Here is an 18,364-nt window from a genome sequence, read left to right on the forward strand (position 1 = left end):
TGATTGTGCCGTACAAGATGTATAAGCTGCCAATGACATAGGCACTAATGAAACCCCATACCATCAGGAACTGTGTGCTGATAACAAGCTGGATGGTCCCTCTTCTCTTGAGCCAGCAGGTCACAGCACCTGTGGTTAGAAAAATAAAGAATTTAAAATATTGATTCATCTGATCACAAAGCAGTTTTAGGCTATGTGCCCACTTGTGTGCGCTCTGCACTGCAGAGTTTTGTCACTGCATGCCCGCTTCAGAGCGCAGCTGAAAAACTCCGTTCTGAAACTTTGGTGACTGCAGAGTTCATGCACTCTGGATGCTGCCTCTCCCTATAGACAGAATGGAGACAGCATGCAAAGCGCACGAAAAAAGTGATATGTTGCTTTTTAGAACCCAGCGATTTGGCAGCATGCAAATTGCTGCGTTCTAAAACATCACGTGGGCATGGATTATGCACAACCTTAATAGATTGTGCTGGGGACGCAGGACGCATGCAGTTACGCTGCGGTGTAGATCGCAGCGTAACTGCATGCAATACGCACACGTGGAAACACAGCCTTACATGTTGCCTTAAGGCCATTTTACACGCTGCGATATCGGTCCCGATATCGCTAGTGTGGGTACCCGCCCCCATCGGTTGTGTGACACGGGCAAATCGCTGCCCGTGGCGCACAACATCGCCCAGACCCGTCACAATATTTACCTGCTCTGCGACGTCGCTGTGACCGGTGAACCGCCTTCTTTCTAAGGCGTCACAGTGACGTCACTAAGCGGCCGCCCAATCAAAGCGGAGGGGCGGAGATGAGCTGGACGTAACATCCCGCCCACCTCCTTCCTTCCGTATTGTGGGCGGCGGCAGGTAAGGGGAGGTTCCTCGTTCCTGCGGTGTCACACGGAGCGATGTGTGCTGCCGCAGGAGCGACAAACTACATCGTACATGCTGCAGCAGCGATATTTGAGAAGGGACCCCCATGTCACCGTTGAGCGATTTTGAACGTTTTTGCAATGATTCGCATCATCGCAATCATAGGTGTCACACACAACGACATCGCTAATGCAGCTGGATGTGTGTCACAAATTCTGTGACCCCAACTCGTAGCGTGTAAAGCGGCCTTTAGTCCATTTTAAATGAACTTTGGCCCAGAGAAGATGGCAGGATTTTTGTATTGTGCTGATATATGGCTTCTTCTCTGCATGATAAAGCATTAACTTGCATTTGTGGTTGCACGATGAACTGTGTTCATGCACAATAAAATTTGTGAGTATTCCCAATCTCATATAGGCATTTGCATGACAGAATTATGTTGGTTCTTAATGCACTGAATTACAGGTACTGTGAGGATGGGGAATAGCACTATGGATCTCATCTTTATAGCTTGAGGACATGATTATTAAAATATATATTTTGTAATCTCACTGGAGTACCCCTTTAAAAGTCTGTAAAGCCATCAGTTCATTATCCCTGGACTACTGATCCTACCTCTGGGTATTTTTGAGTACTTTATAAAAATGAAAAATAATATTTGTCATTTTTGTTTTAAAACAAAAAACATTGCCAAGCTCTGAAAAAAATCAAGGAAAAATTAGTATATACCATTCCTCTGCATACTTCCTTGCATTGAAGAAAAAAAATGTTTTATCCTTCACAAATTGTTGGTTTTTGTGAACTTCTCAACATGTTTAGTTGGCTGATGTTTTGCGAGATTGGTTATTGACTAAAGGCCCCTCACTTCCTTGATTGATAGCTACTGCATGTCTTATGCAGGCGTCACACAAGACGATCTATCATGCGATGCATTGTCGGGGTCACAGTTTTTGTGACGCACATCCGGCATCGTTTGCGACATCGTTTCGTGTGACACCTTCGAGTGACGCTGAAACGGTCACAAATCGTGAGTCGTGTACAGGTTGCTTATTTTTAAAAAATTGTTTATTTTTCATGGCGCCGGTTGTTCATCGTACCCGGGGCAGCACACATCGCTCCGTGTGACACCCCGGGAGCGATGAACACAGCTTACCTGCGTCCCGCGGCACCCGCCCTCTATGCAGAAGGAAGGGGGTGAGTGGAATGTTTACGTCCCGCTCATCTCCGCCCCTCTGCTTCTATTGGCCGACGGCTGTGTGACGTCGCTGTGACGCCGAACGTCCCTCCCCCTTCAGGAAGAGGATGTTCGCTGCCCACAGTGAGGTCGCTTGTCGCGGGCGGGGAGGACGCCGCCGCTGCTGGTCGCTCGCCAACGCTTGGGTCCGGCGCTGCTGCGGCTGCTCGGTGGCTCGAGCAGTGGGCCGGATCCGGGGACTCGAGCGGCGCTCCTCGCCCGTGCGTGAAAGGGGTGGTTGGTTTGGGGGATTTAGTCCGTAACGCCACCCATGGGTTGTGGTGAAGATGGGCACCACCGCTGCTGGTGACGGGGATCCCGAGAGCGATGGTAGGGAGCAGCTGGGATGTTGTTTTCCCCCTCCGTGGGTAGGGGTTGGTGGTCCCGGGGCCCGGTGGTGTGACGGGGAGGCAGGGTTGGTGAGGTGCAGGTTTGCAGGGACAGCGCGGCGCGGTGCCGGAAGGCACGGGTGTACTCACTCAGCAAGAGATGCACAAAGTCCTCGGCAAACCAAACGGCTGGATGGACGGGTCCCGCAGCTGGCTGCAGTGTCTCTCCCCGGACAGGTGATGGCGGCTGTCTTTCCCTGCACCTTGATGTACTTGTTTGACTACGATGGATCCCCAACGGTAGTCCGCTCCCCAGTGTATGGATGCCGGAGGAGCCCGTTTGCCCGCAGGTGCTGGCCCTTGGGTCTCTAGTCTTAGGCGGTAGCTGTATACCCTCACGGTGTGGGCGGTTGCCTTCTATCGGGTCTTTGGCTGTTTGGAAACCCCTGGGGTTCCGGTCACACTCGGATTTGACTATTGTCGGCGGCTCCAAGCCTGGTCGGGGTCCGATGGCCCTGCCTGTGTGTGCTGGCTTCACTTCGCTCCCCGGTCGGTACCGGCAGGCCAACGCCCGACCCCGGTCCTACGGTTCCACATTGCTTCACCACTCCTGCAGACGGCCACCACCGTCTGCAAACCTTGCTGTCAGTGCCTGGGCCACAAACCCAGACACCCAAGTGTTTACTCCTCACACTTCCACCTCCTGGACTAAACTGACACTTTTCCCGCCTCCAGGCCTGTGAACTCCTCGGTGGGTGGGGCCAACCACTCGGCTCCGCCCCACCTGGTGTGGACATCAGACCCTGGAAGGAGGCAACAAGGGTTTTATGTTTGGCTAATGTTACTGTCTAGTGGGGGTGGGGGTGTTTGTGTGTTACCTGTGACGACCTGGCTAGTCCAGGGCGCCACACGCTCAGCAGGTAAGTTCGTGTGACGGCGGTTTACCGACTTTGTGCGACACGGGCAGCGATTTGCCCGTGACACACAAACGACGGGGGTGGGTACGATCGCACATTTGATCGCACCGTGTAACGCCCACATTAGTATAACATTATAATGTTATAGTAAAATGTCTGGATACAAAAATGTAGTATTTTTTTCTCAACATTCTCAACATTATCCCTCAGATGACTGACTCATCCTCTATCCTTATCCAGCCCTCATTATTACCATCTCTACTCTAGTTATATAGTTATCACATATGTTCATTGCATGTTATTAATACGGCTAAAACTATGATAAAAACTTATTAGCTAAAAATAAATATTAGACTGACATGTTTTTGAACAAAGAACATAATGCACAATCTCTTGGCCTTGAGTAACAAATGTATGTAAACCCTTCGGTCCGATCAAAATTTTGTTTTTTGCAACGCGATTGTCGCAATGTTTAATTTCATGAACAAAGGTGTTTTCTGAAAGCCTCGAAAGAAGAGTTGTTGATACAAATTGTGTACAAATGGTTGAAATTCTAGGCTCTTATTACTATCCCAAGGGTAGCAAGCTTTTAATAGTCTATAAGATCACAAAGGAACCCAGGATAACTTTTAAACATTTGGAAATATTAATATTCATGAGTCCACCTTCAAGAGAATATTGAACTACAATGGTGTGCATGGCAGGATTGCAAGAAGATTGCCACTACATTCTAAAGCCCGCTTTACACGCTGCAATTTTGCATACGATCTTGTATGCGATTTGAAATGCCCCCATCGTATGTGTGGCACGCTCAATTTCTTGAACGTGCCGCACATACGAGTAACCCCCGTCACACGTCCCATTCATATGACCTCGCTGTAGGCGGCGAACGTCCACTTCCTGGAGTGGGAGGGACGTTCGGCGTCACAGCGACGTCACACGGCAGCCGGCCAATAGAAGCGGAGGGGCGGAGCTGAGTGGGACGTAAACATGCCGCCTACACCCTTCCTTTTGCATTGTGGGCCGGGAGCCGCAGGACGCTGGTAAGATCTGTTCATCGTTCCCGGGGTGTCACACACTGCAATGTGTGCTACCCCGGGTACAATGAACAGTCTGATGTGCAATTCTAGAGACAGGTACGATGTGTATGCGATGAACATTTAACGTTCAATCGCAATCGCACGCACCTGTCACACACTGCAATGTAACTTACGATGCCGGATGTGCGTCACTTACGACGTGACCCCGCCGACACATTGTAAGATACATTTAAGAACATTGCTGCCCATCTTTCGTTTGCTAAGGATCACCTAGACAAGCCAGAAGGATATTGGAACAATGTATAGTGGATGAATGAGACCAAAATAAGCTTTTTTTGTTTGTTTGGAAAAAAGAAACCCTGTCTTAAAGCAGCATAAAAGCCCTTTACCATCTGTGAAACCCAGTGGTGGTAGTATCATGGGTTGGGCCTCTTTTACTTCATCTGTGCCAGAATGGCTTGTGTTGTGATCATTAATGAAACAATGAATCCTGATAGATATATATATATATATATATATATATATATATATATATATAGCAACAAATTCTAAAGAAAAGTGTTAAGACATCTGTCCATGAGGTAAATCTGAGGAGAAAGTGGGTTATGCAGCAAGACAATGGCCCAAAGCACTTTCAAAGGAAGTGGAAAAGCAGCTGCAGATCTGACTTCACCCAAATGTCAGTTACATTCCAAAAAGAGGAAAGTGAAGCAGTCACTGACTGGCTTCAGAGATCACCTGACATAACAATGTCAAGTGAGCCACAGGAGGGCCAGTGCCAGTACTGCTAGAATGGCCCCTGCACTGTAGGTGAGAATAACTGCTATTATTTTACCTGGGGGGGGAACATAGTAACTGAGAATGGGTTGTTAAAGTAGTGGACAACCCTTTTAAGGTTTTAGAATGGCCAAGTCAAAGTCCTATCTATAATTTTACTACTCACAAATATGTGGATTGTTTTCCAAAAGGCTGAGAACATTACCTCTGATAAATGGCATATAGTCAGCAGTGGGCACCACAAGGATCTGTGCTTGAACCAGTTCTTTTTAAACTCTTTATTAATGAGCTTGTGGATAGGATTGAGAGTAAAGTGTCAGTCTTTACTGATGACACCAAACTATGTAGGATATTAAAAACTGAGCTTGACAGTATAATGTTATAGAATGATAAAATGTCTGAATGGGCAAACACATGGAAGATGAGGTCTAATTTTGATAAATGTAGGGTAATGCACGATGGCCAGAGTAATCCCACTGCTGCATATACATTAGGTGGATATATACTAGGAATTTTAATGCAGGAGAAGGACTTGAGTATTCTGATTACAAATAAGCTGAGCAGCAGCACTCAATGTCAGGCAGCAGCTGCAAAAGCAAACAAGATTTTAGGTTGTATAAAACGAGAGATTAGATCCCATGATCCCAACTTATTGTTACCCCTCTATAAATCACTTGTAAGACCACATCTGGAATATGGGATCCAGTTTTGGGCTCCACATCTTAAAAAGGACATTCAGAAGTTAGAGTCAGTTCAAAGATGGGCAACTAGACTACTACAGGGGAACAAATGGCATAGTGGGTTATAAATAATTTAGCGATTGAGAATGTATGACTTGTGGAGAAAACTTAAACTTTATTGAACCTATCTAAGTCTTTTTATAACTTATGAAACTATCATGTTAAAACGTTTTCTGACCAGGAGTATTAATCTGTTGTCCATGAGCACTTTGGTATTCACAATGCAGTACAGAATATTTATTTAAAGGGAACCTGTCACCTGATCCATGCTGCCTGTGTTATTGTACCTGTGTACCAGTCTGAGGCAGGTCGCTGGTGGTTTCTCTCCGCCTCTTTACAGTAGACTGACAGGTCACTTCCTATGCAAACACTTGTGGAGAGATTTGTCAGACATGGGGGCCAGAGTATGGGGAAGATGCTGGGGACATGCATGGGACTAGTCAGCCAAGACTCATCATTTCTGGCCAGCTTTTCAAATAATTTTTTATGCAAATTGCTTCAGCTTTTCAGAGAAAAACTTACACAGCTGCCAATAATCAGCCAGTGTCCTATACATGCTGTCCATTGTTCAGGCAGCATGAATCAGATGACCTCTTCCCTTTATAAAGATAAATTATTAGACAGGACTAAAAAATGTATATAACGTGAAAGGAGCAATATCAAATCTACAACTCCTTTTTATATATTCAGATAAAGCAAATGGGACCCCCTGCTAGATAACCTTTTTATTGCCTGGAGCAGAGAGCCATTAAAGAAAGTCTGGCTTCCATTATGATTGACTAAACTCAGCCATCTATTATATGATTACTTAATTGAATGGGTGCCACATAATACTTCATTGCCCCAGTACAAACCATTGGAGTGGAAGTGTTTGGTTAGGTGAAATAGTCTGAACTTCAATCTTTACTTATTGTGGGATTATTAGCTGTGCATTCTATGATACATATCCTACCTTATATTCTGTATTTATGCTTATATCTTTTTCCAGTGCGCCTTAGTGTGTGAGTGCTCGTCACCTGAAATGATCAATGGAAATGATAATCTGCCTTTATTAAATGCAGGTAAGATATGATTGTCTACCATTTTAACTTTTGTGTTTCTATAAGACTGTGAAATCATTGACAACCTTAAACTTAAGTAGTTGCATTTCTTAAAACGACAAACATACCACAAGACAAAAAGATTTCCTGAAGCAGAAAAGTGTAAAATTGAATTTGTGTAGTTAGTTGTCAAGTGTTAAAAGTTAAAGAGAACTTGTCAGGTCCCCTATGACCTCCAACGCAACAGCATTTATAGCTGTATGCCCAAATTCCCTCCCTAACCTGCCCTGTATAACGTTACTCACTAATATGAATGTTAAAAAAAATGACTTAGAATCTTTGCTTTCCTTATGCTATTTGGGCCTGTGACTTGTTACAGGGGTATTATTTCCTCAGACTAGTCAGCCTTTTTTCCATGTTATCACACCCCTGTGTATGTGATAACATGATTTCCAGGAGCTGGCATCGCCAGTTCCTGGAAATCTTGTGCATGCGCGTGGCTCATTTAGGCCACGTTAATGCACCATTGAAGCTGGGTGTACGCTTTCCGGCTTCAATAGGCAAACTGAACATAACCAGAAGTTTAGAAGACATGTATGTGAGGCGGCTTCTGAACTTCCACGCATGGTGTGCCTAATGAAGCCAAGAAGCGTCCACCTTGCTTCTGAGGCACACTGACGTGGCCTTAATGAGCCTTGTGCATCCGTGAGAGGTGACGCCAGCTCATGAAAATCATGTTATCACGCAGACATGGGTGTGATAACATGGAAAAATAGCCGACTGGTCTGAGTAACTAACGCCCATGCGACTAGTCACTGTTCTAATTTGCATAGGGAAAGCAAGTTTTAAAAGTAGTTTTTTTAAGCATTCATACTAGTGGCTGGTTAGGAAGGGAACTTGGGCATACAACCATGAATATTGCTTTGTTGGAGAGCATGGAGACCCTGACAGGTTCCCTTTAAAGGGAACCTGTTTGATCCAAACACTATTTGCATGCAGATATTAGAGTAATCAGCAGGTAAATCACAATTAAATCCCATTTAGCCAGCTTTCTAGAGCAGCAGCTACTGGGAGAAAATAAAGTTTTATTCTCCCTGCAGCCAATCACCTCTGGTGCAGGGAGATATGACAGTCACCACTCAATACACAATGAGCGTGACTGTAATCATTCCCCAGGACGTTTATGGGCAGCCTCCTCAGCAGTGTAGTGTAGAGCAAGCTGTTAATCAGTGTGTCAGGGAATAATTACAGCCACTTTCCCTGTGTTATAAGTGGTGAATGTAACTCTGCCCTGCAAAATCCCAAAGACTTGAAGTGAGTGGCTGCAGAGAGAATAAAACTTAACTTTCTCCCAGTAGCCATTATTCCAACCAGTTAGGTGAACAGGATTTAAATGCTATTTACCTGCAAATAATCATTGTATCTGTAGGTAAATAATGTTTCTGGACAAGATAGGTTCCCTTTAAAACTCTACATTGTGAAATCTTTGTTATATGTTAAAGCCATGCTACATCTGTACTAAAAGGGGTTGTCTCATACCTATAATGCCTTTTATAAATATCTATCTTTATCCCATAACCATGTTTATAATTTGCTTCATTATAAAATTCCCTACCATTCTCCTTATTGAGCTGATATCTATATCTGACATTTTATTCTTTACTTACTGTGACATTTCATTTGAGGGGAGTTTAAAACAAGACATCATCAGGGGGAGATGTTATACAGGGCGTGATCGAAGCAGGGTGAGTGACAGCAGCGCTTCTTGGTGAGAATTCATTTCAGGGAGGTGATAGAAGCTATGGGGCAGCACTGCAGTCAGTCATAGTGCTTCTACCACCCCCTGATGACATCTTCTTTCAGAAAAAGAAGTGGTGGAGATTGAGGAAGTGTGGCAGCTGCCAATGAAGATTCAGGTGACAGACACAGAAATGTGGCAGCGGTCAGTGAAGATGTATACGACAGTCACAGAAGTAGTGTTGTGCCAGACACTAAAGATTCAGGTGACGGACACAGAAGAAATGTGGCAGTGGCCTCTGAAGATAATGGCGGTGAATACGGAAGAAATGTAGTGGCATCCATTGAATATGCGGGGGGTGGCAGGGAGAGAAGAAGTGTTGCCGTGTCCATTCGTACATGTGGGTGGCAGAAATAAAAGTAGTGTGGTCGTGGCCTTTGTACTCATAGATGCAGTCACTTCCCGGTCTCCCCCTGAAACAGGACATCATCAGGGGATGGTGGTGGCAGAAGCTGTAGTAAGTGTCTGCAACGTTGCCCCAAGATGACATCCTATTCCTGGAGGGGTGAAGTGACTGTAGGGCTATCCTCCTGTGATGTCCTTTTTGAGACGTCCCTGAAACGAAACATTACAGGAAGTAAAGAAAACAAATGACAGATATAGGATTTAGCTACATTGGGAAAATAGAAGAGAATTTTATACTAAAGCAAATAACAAAAGTGGTTAGGGCTGAAAGATAGATATGTAGGTATCAGAGCACCCCTTTAATTCCAAGACAGACTGGTCCCAAATGGGCATAGACACTTGGATTTAGTGACAATGCATACAAATAAAGCTGAGCCTGTGTTCGCGCTTATCTTTACTCTTCTATTACTAGAAGCTGGCTATTGGAGCGGAGAGAATTAAGTGCTTTCTTTGTATTGTTATAGACGTAGTCGCTGGTGGGGCGGGAGGCAGCGGAAATGCTGTACAATCTATATTAGCTCATTCATTTATGGTATTTTAAATAATTCACTTACACATAATATATTATTTTCTTCTATTTTCAATTTCTTTTCAGTGCAGCGCATTGTTACAGTGATTAATTATCCTTACTTATACATATTTACACACAACTGCGAATAATTCAAGATTAAGTGGATTAGATCTGCAATATTAAAACGTACAGAGATGATTTATATAATACAATAATAAACAATCAGATGACAAATATTGTTTGAGCCATGAAGGGAAAATAATAGGAAGCAGAAAATCCCAAACCTTACCCTGAACTAATTTATAAAAGGAAAGTGAGACTATATGCTAATTATATGCTCATTTGTAAACTGGTCTTGAAACAGCTTTATATACTTAACATTAGAGGATTAATTTCTCAAGGACTCTCATTCTAAAAACAAATCCAGATAATTTGTGCACAGGATCCTGAACAAGCGGAGAAGTACTTAGCAAGTTCTGTAAAACTAATCCTTTCTATGAATTAAACAGCTTTCACTTTTTGCACCCCAAAACCGCCGATTTAAAGGGGGTTATTCCCAAAATGGCAAGTTGTCCTCCATATGAGATCCTAAAAATGGGGCACTGCAGAACCCCTTCTTGAATGAAGTGGAGATGAGTATGCTCACCTTCACTCCATTCATTCCCTCTGGGACTGCCAGATAAAGGTCAGTGTATAGCTCTTGGCTTTTCCGCCGGTCGCATTGATAATGGAACAGAAGTTGAGCAAGCGCACTTCTACTCTATATAAGATTTTTCTCTGCCCATGGATAGGGGTTAACTTACTATTTTGGGAATACCCTTTAATTAAGGGGTATGTAAAAGATTACCCTCCAACAAATTGTCTACAGCATCACTGGGGCATCTCTTGAGGTCGGATCAGGCACTAACGGTTTGTATGTTGAAATTGCTGTAAATGCGGTGTCAATTCCAACATTTTATATACTGTATATACATCTCAAGTATTCAGAACTTCTCTTAGACTTGAGTTCATTGGATTCACCAGAATAAATATTGGAGGCCCCCTCATTCTATTCAGACCACATAGATGTCTCCTTTTTGTAAATATAATTGTTACTAAAGAGGTTCCCCGGTGCCTTTCACTTCCACTTTGGTGGGCACTAATGATGTGGCATGGGCAGGTGCCCTTCTCGTTTCATTCACCATTATCATCTACCTGCCAGATTCATTAGAGGATGAGTGCACAATATTTGACGACCATGCATGTATCATGGTAGGTACCTGTCATTGCATTTTAATCTGTGCCTCTCATCTTGGAATGCAGAAATCACAGGAGGTGGAAAACCCCTTTAATGCATAGGCAGGTCATAGCATAAAACTGGTTTGAACGCTTATTTTTAAATCAACCCTTAAGGTACCATCACACTAAGTGACGTTCCAGTGATCCCACCAGTGATGTGACCTGGCAGGGATCGCTGGAGCATCGCTACATAGTCGCTGGTGAGCTGTCAAACAGGCAGATCTCCACAGCGATCAGAGATCAGCCACCAGCGACCCGTGTAACGACGCTGTGCTTCGTAACCATTGTACACATCGGGTTACTAAGCAAAGCGCTTTAATTATAGTTACCCGATGTGTACCTTGGCTACTTGTGCAGGGAGCAGGGAGCCGGCTTCTAAAAGCTGCGGACGCTGGTAACCAAGGTAAATATCGGGTAACCAAGCAGAGCGCTTTGCTTGGTTACCCGATATTTACCTTGGTTACTAGCGTCAGCAGAAGCCAGCTCCCTGCTCCCTGCACATTCAGATCGTTGCTCTCTGGTTGTCACACACAGCGATGTGTGCTTCACAGCGGGAGAGCAACAACCAAAAAATGGTCCAGGACATTCAGCAGCGACCGGCGACCTCACAGAAGGGGCCAGGTCGTTGCTGGATGTTACACACAGTGACATCGCTATCAAGATCGCTGTTGCGTCACAAAAACCGTGACTCAGCACCGATGTCGCTAGCGATGTCGCTTAGTGAGACGTGGCCTTTAGAGAAAAAGCCTATTGATTAGCTCAAAAGTCCACTACCAGATGGGGATGTCTTTTGCTGTATTTTCAGTTCTGGTCACTAGTGATGGGCGAGCATTGAAATGCTCGGGTGCTCGTTACTGTATCAGATCCTAATCCCTCCTGAGGTTCCTCTGGAATTTTGGTATTTTAGTCTGACCAATATTGCTGTAATTTGTGTGTATTTGAGTTCTATTGGTTTATCTCACTTGTGTTTGGATATACTTTCATATGGATAGGAGCACACTGCATCTGAAGACCTAGGCCACAGTATATGAGGGAAGCCTTCATCAACATATACTGTAACGTTGTCACCAGACAAAGGTCAAAAGTTTGTTCTCAGGTTCAGGTTTGCATCCCCAAACTGTTTAACTTATAAGAAAATGCAACACACTGCCCTTTCCTATACAGAGGACTACTGCAGTCTACATTTTTTTTTTTTTTTTTTACAATGGGTACCTTTGGTGGGCAGATGTCTAGGCATCCATCCTGACTGTGGCACCTGAGGGACGCGAACCACCTGAGTGTGTGTGGCACACACAGAATTACTGTAAGCCTTCTCATCCTTATCATTAGGAGCACTTCACTCATGTAGATTAGACTTTAGATATGAGTTGTTAAGAACTTTTTAGTAATTGTTGAGGTGAGAATTGGCCCTCTTCCATGTAAGTTGGACGGCTATGACTTCGCCTCATGAGAGGGTTTTGTAATAGAGGCTCATGTTTTTCTCAATGATGAATTACCTCACCTCCAAGCACGCAGGTAATAGAAGATGGCAGAACATTAGTCATTTGCATAGCCTGCTTGAAATGCTTTTGGAAATTAAATGTTTTAGCCTATCTACGCATCCATTATATATTCTGTTCATGTTATGTTTTATGCTTAAAAATAGAAATGACTTGTGACTATTATTTTTCCTGGGGCTCTTCACTGTAAACGATGTAAAAGTGAATGCAGATGCCATAACTCAGGGGTTTTATGAGGAATAAAGAAGTTCATGTAGTGCTTCCTGGAAGTTTGGAAATGGTTACTTAAATAAAGGCTTTGATGTGAAGGTCGTTGAGCCCACATATCTGGCATAAACACACCGTAATCATGGCATTTATTATACTTCATCTTATAAATCCAGCAGAATTATTACGTGCTGGCTTTATCACTTCTTTCATTACACAGCGCTGCACTCGATATATCACATTTATGTAGGTGCGTAAACGCAGGCCGAAACGCGACATGTTGCTTGAAAAGAACCCTCTATGTGCTTAAAGGAAATAAGTGATCAATTTTATTTTGGAATAATGATCAATAATTAAAACGGGAGGGTAAAATATATTCTGTTCCTCAAAGCTGTTTTTTTATTTTGATTGTGGATTTTTGTATCCTATAACTTCTAGACACAATTAAGGGGGCAGCCATCTTGTCTGTGGAAGTTAACAACAGTTAAAGATATACTGAGTAGCAGAGACACTGACTATAAAACTAGTGTGGAGCAGTTCATTGTATACCATGGCATTTTCTTGTGCAGAGGTGTTAATTATGCAGGGAGGAGTTGGAGGTATGCTGTGACCACCATCTATTGTACAAGGTAGCTCTTGTATTATTTATATTGATGTTTACCTGCCTGTTGTAATAGCCATCTCAAGACATGATAGCAATCATTCCCAGGCCTTGGTGCTTTGTCATGGCCTTACATGTGATCGTTCACCTGACAGCTGTCATTCTCAACTCCCCAACACCCATAAATGCTCAGCTCAGCCGAGTGCTCATGTGTTTTAATGGGGAGAGTGGAGAAAGTTGCTCCATAAAGCTCTGGCAGTGGTTTACCTTTTGGGGAAAAAACTGCCCAATTTTTATCTCCCCCAATCCCATGATTGGTCATAGGAAAGTCTGAAGGCCCCTGTACACATTAGCGCAATTCCAACAATATCCGCAGGTTTAGCTTTAACCTAGTGGGTATGGGGGCAGTAATGGGGCTTAAAATTTCCCCTGAAACATAGAAAGGCACAAACATTATAATTGCCATCTTGTAGACGTTACAAATGTTCCTGTAGGTTATGGAGCTTCTATTAATGCTTCTGATTACAGCGTGGGTTATTCCTTATCCTAATACTTAGAGCTATAACGCTGTGGTATATCCATACACAGAGGTATATGTAATGTAAAGCTTGGGTATCATGTTCTTTTCTTTTACCGGTGAACATGTTTGACATTTCCACTAAAAGAAATAAGTCTTAAGCATGTACTGTTTCCCCAACAGTGTTAAAGAATCCCATCTACAAGTTCTACCGATTCCCTGCGTCTGACAACAAGTGGATCTGTGTTCGGGAGCAGATGTCGGAAAGCATCATGTCTTTTCATATCCCAAAGCAACTGCTTACTCTCTACTTAAAAGAAGATACCAGAAGGTAAAAAAAAGAAGTGAGCATTGTCATGTTATTCACAGCAGCAGAAATGATTAGCTACCGGAACGTTTTCATGTTTAATTGCATTGAAGTCAATAACCATAAGGCAAAATACATTTCCATATTCTGCCACAGCATACTGTCATGGCACATGGCATTGAAGTGTATTGTTGACTGCTCCAATCCCAAGGCAACATTCTTTATACTGCCAGACTTTACTAGATCAAAATATACCCAGGGAATGCACAGAAACACCCTGGATTTGGCTCATTTAAGTAGGGAAATAATTTTCCTTCCTGCTTGTCTGTCTACCTTTTCTCCTTGTCATTTGTATGTACTATTTTCATATATATATCTTTATCTCCAGTTCAAAATGCCCTTGAATTCCACTTATAGTAACTGCAGAGTATATAATGCATTCTAAAAGATGTATCTGCCCCTCCAGTGACTTGACATCACTGTCTGTTGGGTTATTACAAGCCCTGAGCCAAATTCTTGGAAATGCTTATATTATATAGAATTTAACAATAAGGACCATTCTCATATATGCAGTGTGCCACCGCCATTAACTTGAGAACGGCGGCAGCTATAGGCTTAGAAGTGGTGTCTAGGTAAAGTAAAATAGCCATGCGCTACGCAATGAAACCACCTATAGCGCCACCTGGTGGAAAACAACGGAGTTAGCATTTTTATCTCGAAAACAAATTGAGATAGAGAAGAAAAGTGAATTACAAAATTGTAGGGCATCATCAATTCAATAGGAATCAACACCTTGCATACAGAAATGCTATGATATGAAACCCATGACCCCCCCAAAACATTGAATGCTGGTCACGCATATGGCGCTCATTTAACCGTGATGCTCAAAGTGGCCACAGTCAGCTGCAATGCACATCTGGACTATGGACAGCATACTGTATCTTGCTGCACGTTGTGCAATATGGTAGGTGACACGTTTGCACAAGCATCTTTAATACGTCTTCGTAGGTCCTGCAATGTTGGTGGAGGGGTCGCATACACCTGCTGTTTGATGTGACCTCACAGAAAGAAGTCCAATGGGGTCAGGTCAGGTGAGCGTGGAGGCCACTCCACGCAGTCACCATACCCAATGACTTGTAGGAAGGTCTCCATGAGGTATCGCTTCACGTCTGCAGCCTAGTGAGTTTTACAACTTCTAATCATAGCATTTCTGTATGCGAGGTGTCGATTTGTATTGAATTGATGATGCCCTACAACTATGTAATTCACTTTTTTCTCTATCTCGTTCCGTTTTCGAGGTAAAAATGCTAACTCCGTTGTTTTCAACCAGGTGGCGCTATAGGTGGTTTCATTGCGTAGTGCATGGCTACTTTACTATACCTAAACACCACTTCTATGCCTATAGCTGCCGCCGTTCTCAAGTTAATGGCGGTGGACAGGATATGGGTGGACACAGTGTATAGTCAATTATAGCATTCTTTTTCTGCATGAAAGATACATAGTGTCAAGATGTGAACATACATACTTGTGCTTCAATTCAACAATACTGGAGTTTTGTACACTAGCCTTGATGAAGAGGCCGCTGGAAGAAATGTAATGAAATTGGCCCATCTTGCATCTGCTCTGTACCAATGTACTCCAGTCAGAGGAGTAGAGTACATTTCTGTCCATTATTTTCACTTCGTTTTTGGTGCAAATTATGCTAAATTTGTCAACCATGCCCCCTCTTCCTGTTAAACGCCATCCACTCTTCACAAGATTATCGTAGTTGTTTGAAAACCCCAAAAAGTCATTACATTTTGAATTGTTATATTTCATACAGTTTTAGCCACATTCTGCCACAAAGTGATGAATCAAGCAAGGCCTTGGTACTTTTAGTAGAGTAGCATTATAGGAACCTGATCGGTATCTTCGTCGCCATGTTTGCTAAGTCCCTGTGCTTAGTTTTCTCAGTATTACCATTTAGTCTTCACCAATAGTCCATATTAAAGCAATTTGCATCTTCATTACCATGTTTGATGATGATGTGGAACCAGAAGTCCCAGCACTTGATGTTAGGGATTTTATTTTCAGTTGTTTACATTATTATATCCCAAGTTATCATATTCTGTTACTAATGTCTCATTTTTTAATTTGTACTGACTCCTATGATGTCAGTGTGTAACCCCTTTTTTCCTTATTACTTTTACTGCTAACATGTTTGCCTGGGCTTAGGGAGTCCTCTGTCCTGTGCTGAAATGTGTACCCCGATATTCATCATTGAATATTAATAAATTCTTGTGAACACCCTACCTGCCTATCTGTCACACCCAACAGCGCTATATATCCTCCATATTTTGTTAATAAAACATAAGTAAACATTTATGTTTTTGTTCTTTTAATTGTAAACAGATTGGTGGGGATCTGGGCCTAAAGCGGGCTTTACACACAGCGATATTGCTAGCGATGTCGCTGGTGAAAGCACTTGCCCCCGTCGGTTGTGCGTCACAGGCAAATCGCTGCCCGTGGCGCACAACATCGTTAGTCCCCGTCACACATATTTACCTGCCTAGCAACGTTGCTGTAGCCAGCGAACCGCCTCCTTTCTAAGGCGGCGGTTCGTTCGGCGTCACAGCGGCGTCACTAAGCGCCCGCCCAATAAAAGCAGAGGGGCGAAGATGAGCAGGCGGAATATCCCGCCCACCTCCTTCCTTTCTCATTGGGGTGGCCGCAGGTACGATGATGTTCCTCGTTCCTGCGGTGTCACACATAGCGATGTGTGCTGCCGCAGGAACGACGAACAATCTGCATCCTGCAACAGTAACGATAATCGAGATTAGAACGACCGGACAACAATCAATTATTAGGTGAGTAATTTTGATCGTTAACGGTCGTTCGTGCGTTTCACACGCAACGACGTTGCTAACGAGACCGGATGTGCGTCACGAATTCTGTGACCCCAACGACATCTCGTTAGCGATGTCGTTGCATGTAAAGCCTGCTTTAGCCTCCCATGATCACTTAAGAGGGCCCTAATAAGTGCAGTGGGCCCCACGATCCGTTTGCAATTAAGCGCACAACAATGATAAACCTTCAAACCTTTGTTACTCTATAACTTTTTATTTTATGCGTATTTTGTTCCTGCAACTATCTGTCATTTGGGGCCAAATTCCGTTGATCTGTTTGACCTCTGGCTTTCATTTATTATTGTGCCTGGTAGTTGTACATTCTGCTAGGTAAGCTTACCACCATTATGCTCTTTCTGTCAGCTGTCAACAAGTCTAATTGTTTGAAGTGAACTTGACAGCTAATAAATGCTGCCCAATCTATGGGCGGAATGTATCAGGCGCTGCCTGTTTGACTTCAGACAGGTATGTTTGATTCTGAAACACTGCAGCGAGAGAGATCTGACAGTCCAGGGCAACATTGGGGAGAATCTGACGAGAACCCAAGTGACCATCTACTCAGCAGCAGGCTCGGCCCTTAGTGGCTATAAAAGTATGTGAAACAATGTAGAGTTTCAGAGTCAAACTTACATGGCTGAAATCATACAGCCAGTTGTGTGGATTAAGCAGCATGTAACAGCTGTCAGGGAACCTGTCAGGTCCCCAATGCCCTCCAACCCAACAGCATTCATGTGTATGTCAAAATTCCCTCGCTAACCAGCCCTGTGTGGTTATTCACTAAAATCAATATTTGAAAAAAGGACTTACACGCTGCACTGTTCCTATTGTAATTACGGCCTTGACTAGTCACAGGGGCGTTATTTCCCCAGACTAGTCACCCCTCTCTCCATGTTATTATGCCCCTGTGGGAGTGATAACATGATTTCCAGAATCCGGCGTTACGGCCAACTCCTGGAAATCGTGGGCATGCTCACGGCTTTGTTCACTCACATTGAGCCTCTTGTGGAGCCAGGTGTATGCGACCTAGCTTCAGCAAGGCGCACTGCTCATGATTGGAAGAACAGCTTCTGCACTTCTGATCATGTGCCGTGTGCCTGTCCAAAGCCAGGATGCGTACACCTGGCTCCAGAAAAGGCTCAATGTGTGTGCACATGCGCAAGATTTCCAGGACAAGGTTGTGTCGCCGCCTCGTGGAAATCATGTTACTATGACCACAGGGGTGTGAATATATGGAAAGGGGGCTGACTAGTCTGGGGAAATAACGCCCCTGTGACTAGTCAAACCCCTAATTAGTATAGGAACAGCACACTTTATAAATCATAATAAAATAATAATCATTATAAAACATTTTTTAAAAACATTGATCTTAGTAATTGGCATTATACAGGGCTGGTTAGGAAGAGAATTTTGACATACAGA

The 18,364-nt window shown here is 43.6% G+C and overlaps 1 protein-coding gene across 5 annotated transcripts in view; it reads left to right on the top strand.

Annotated features, from left to right (window-relative positions):
* INPP4B (inositol polyphosphate-4-phosphatase type II B) overlaps positions 1 to 18,364 on the top strand; it is a 1,087,411-nt gene that overhangs the window by 755,085 nt on the left and 313,962 nt on the right. For all 5 annotated transcript variants that reach the window (XM_075348265.1, XM_075348236.1, XM_075348245.1 and 2 more), the window contains 2 exons: positions 6,886 to 6,958; positions 13,937 to 14,084. In XM_075348265.1, coding sequence (XP_075204380.1) covers positions 6,886 to 6,958; positions 13,937 to 14,084 — 221 coding nt within the window. The remainder of the gene's footprint in view (positions 1 to 6,885; positions 6,959 to 13,936; positions 14,085 to 18,364) is intronic.

Source organism: Anomaloglossus baeobatrachus, chromosome 1, assembly GCF_048569485.1.
Source record: "Anomaloglossus baeobatrachus isolate aAnoBae1 chromosome 1, aAnoBae1.hap1, whole genome shotgun sequence".
In the NCBI taxonomy this organism is placed as follows: domain Eukaryota; kingdom Metazoa; phylum Chordata; class Amphibia; order Anura; family Aromobatidae; genus Anomaloglossus; species Anomaloglossus baeobatrachus.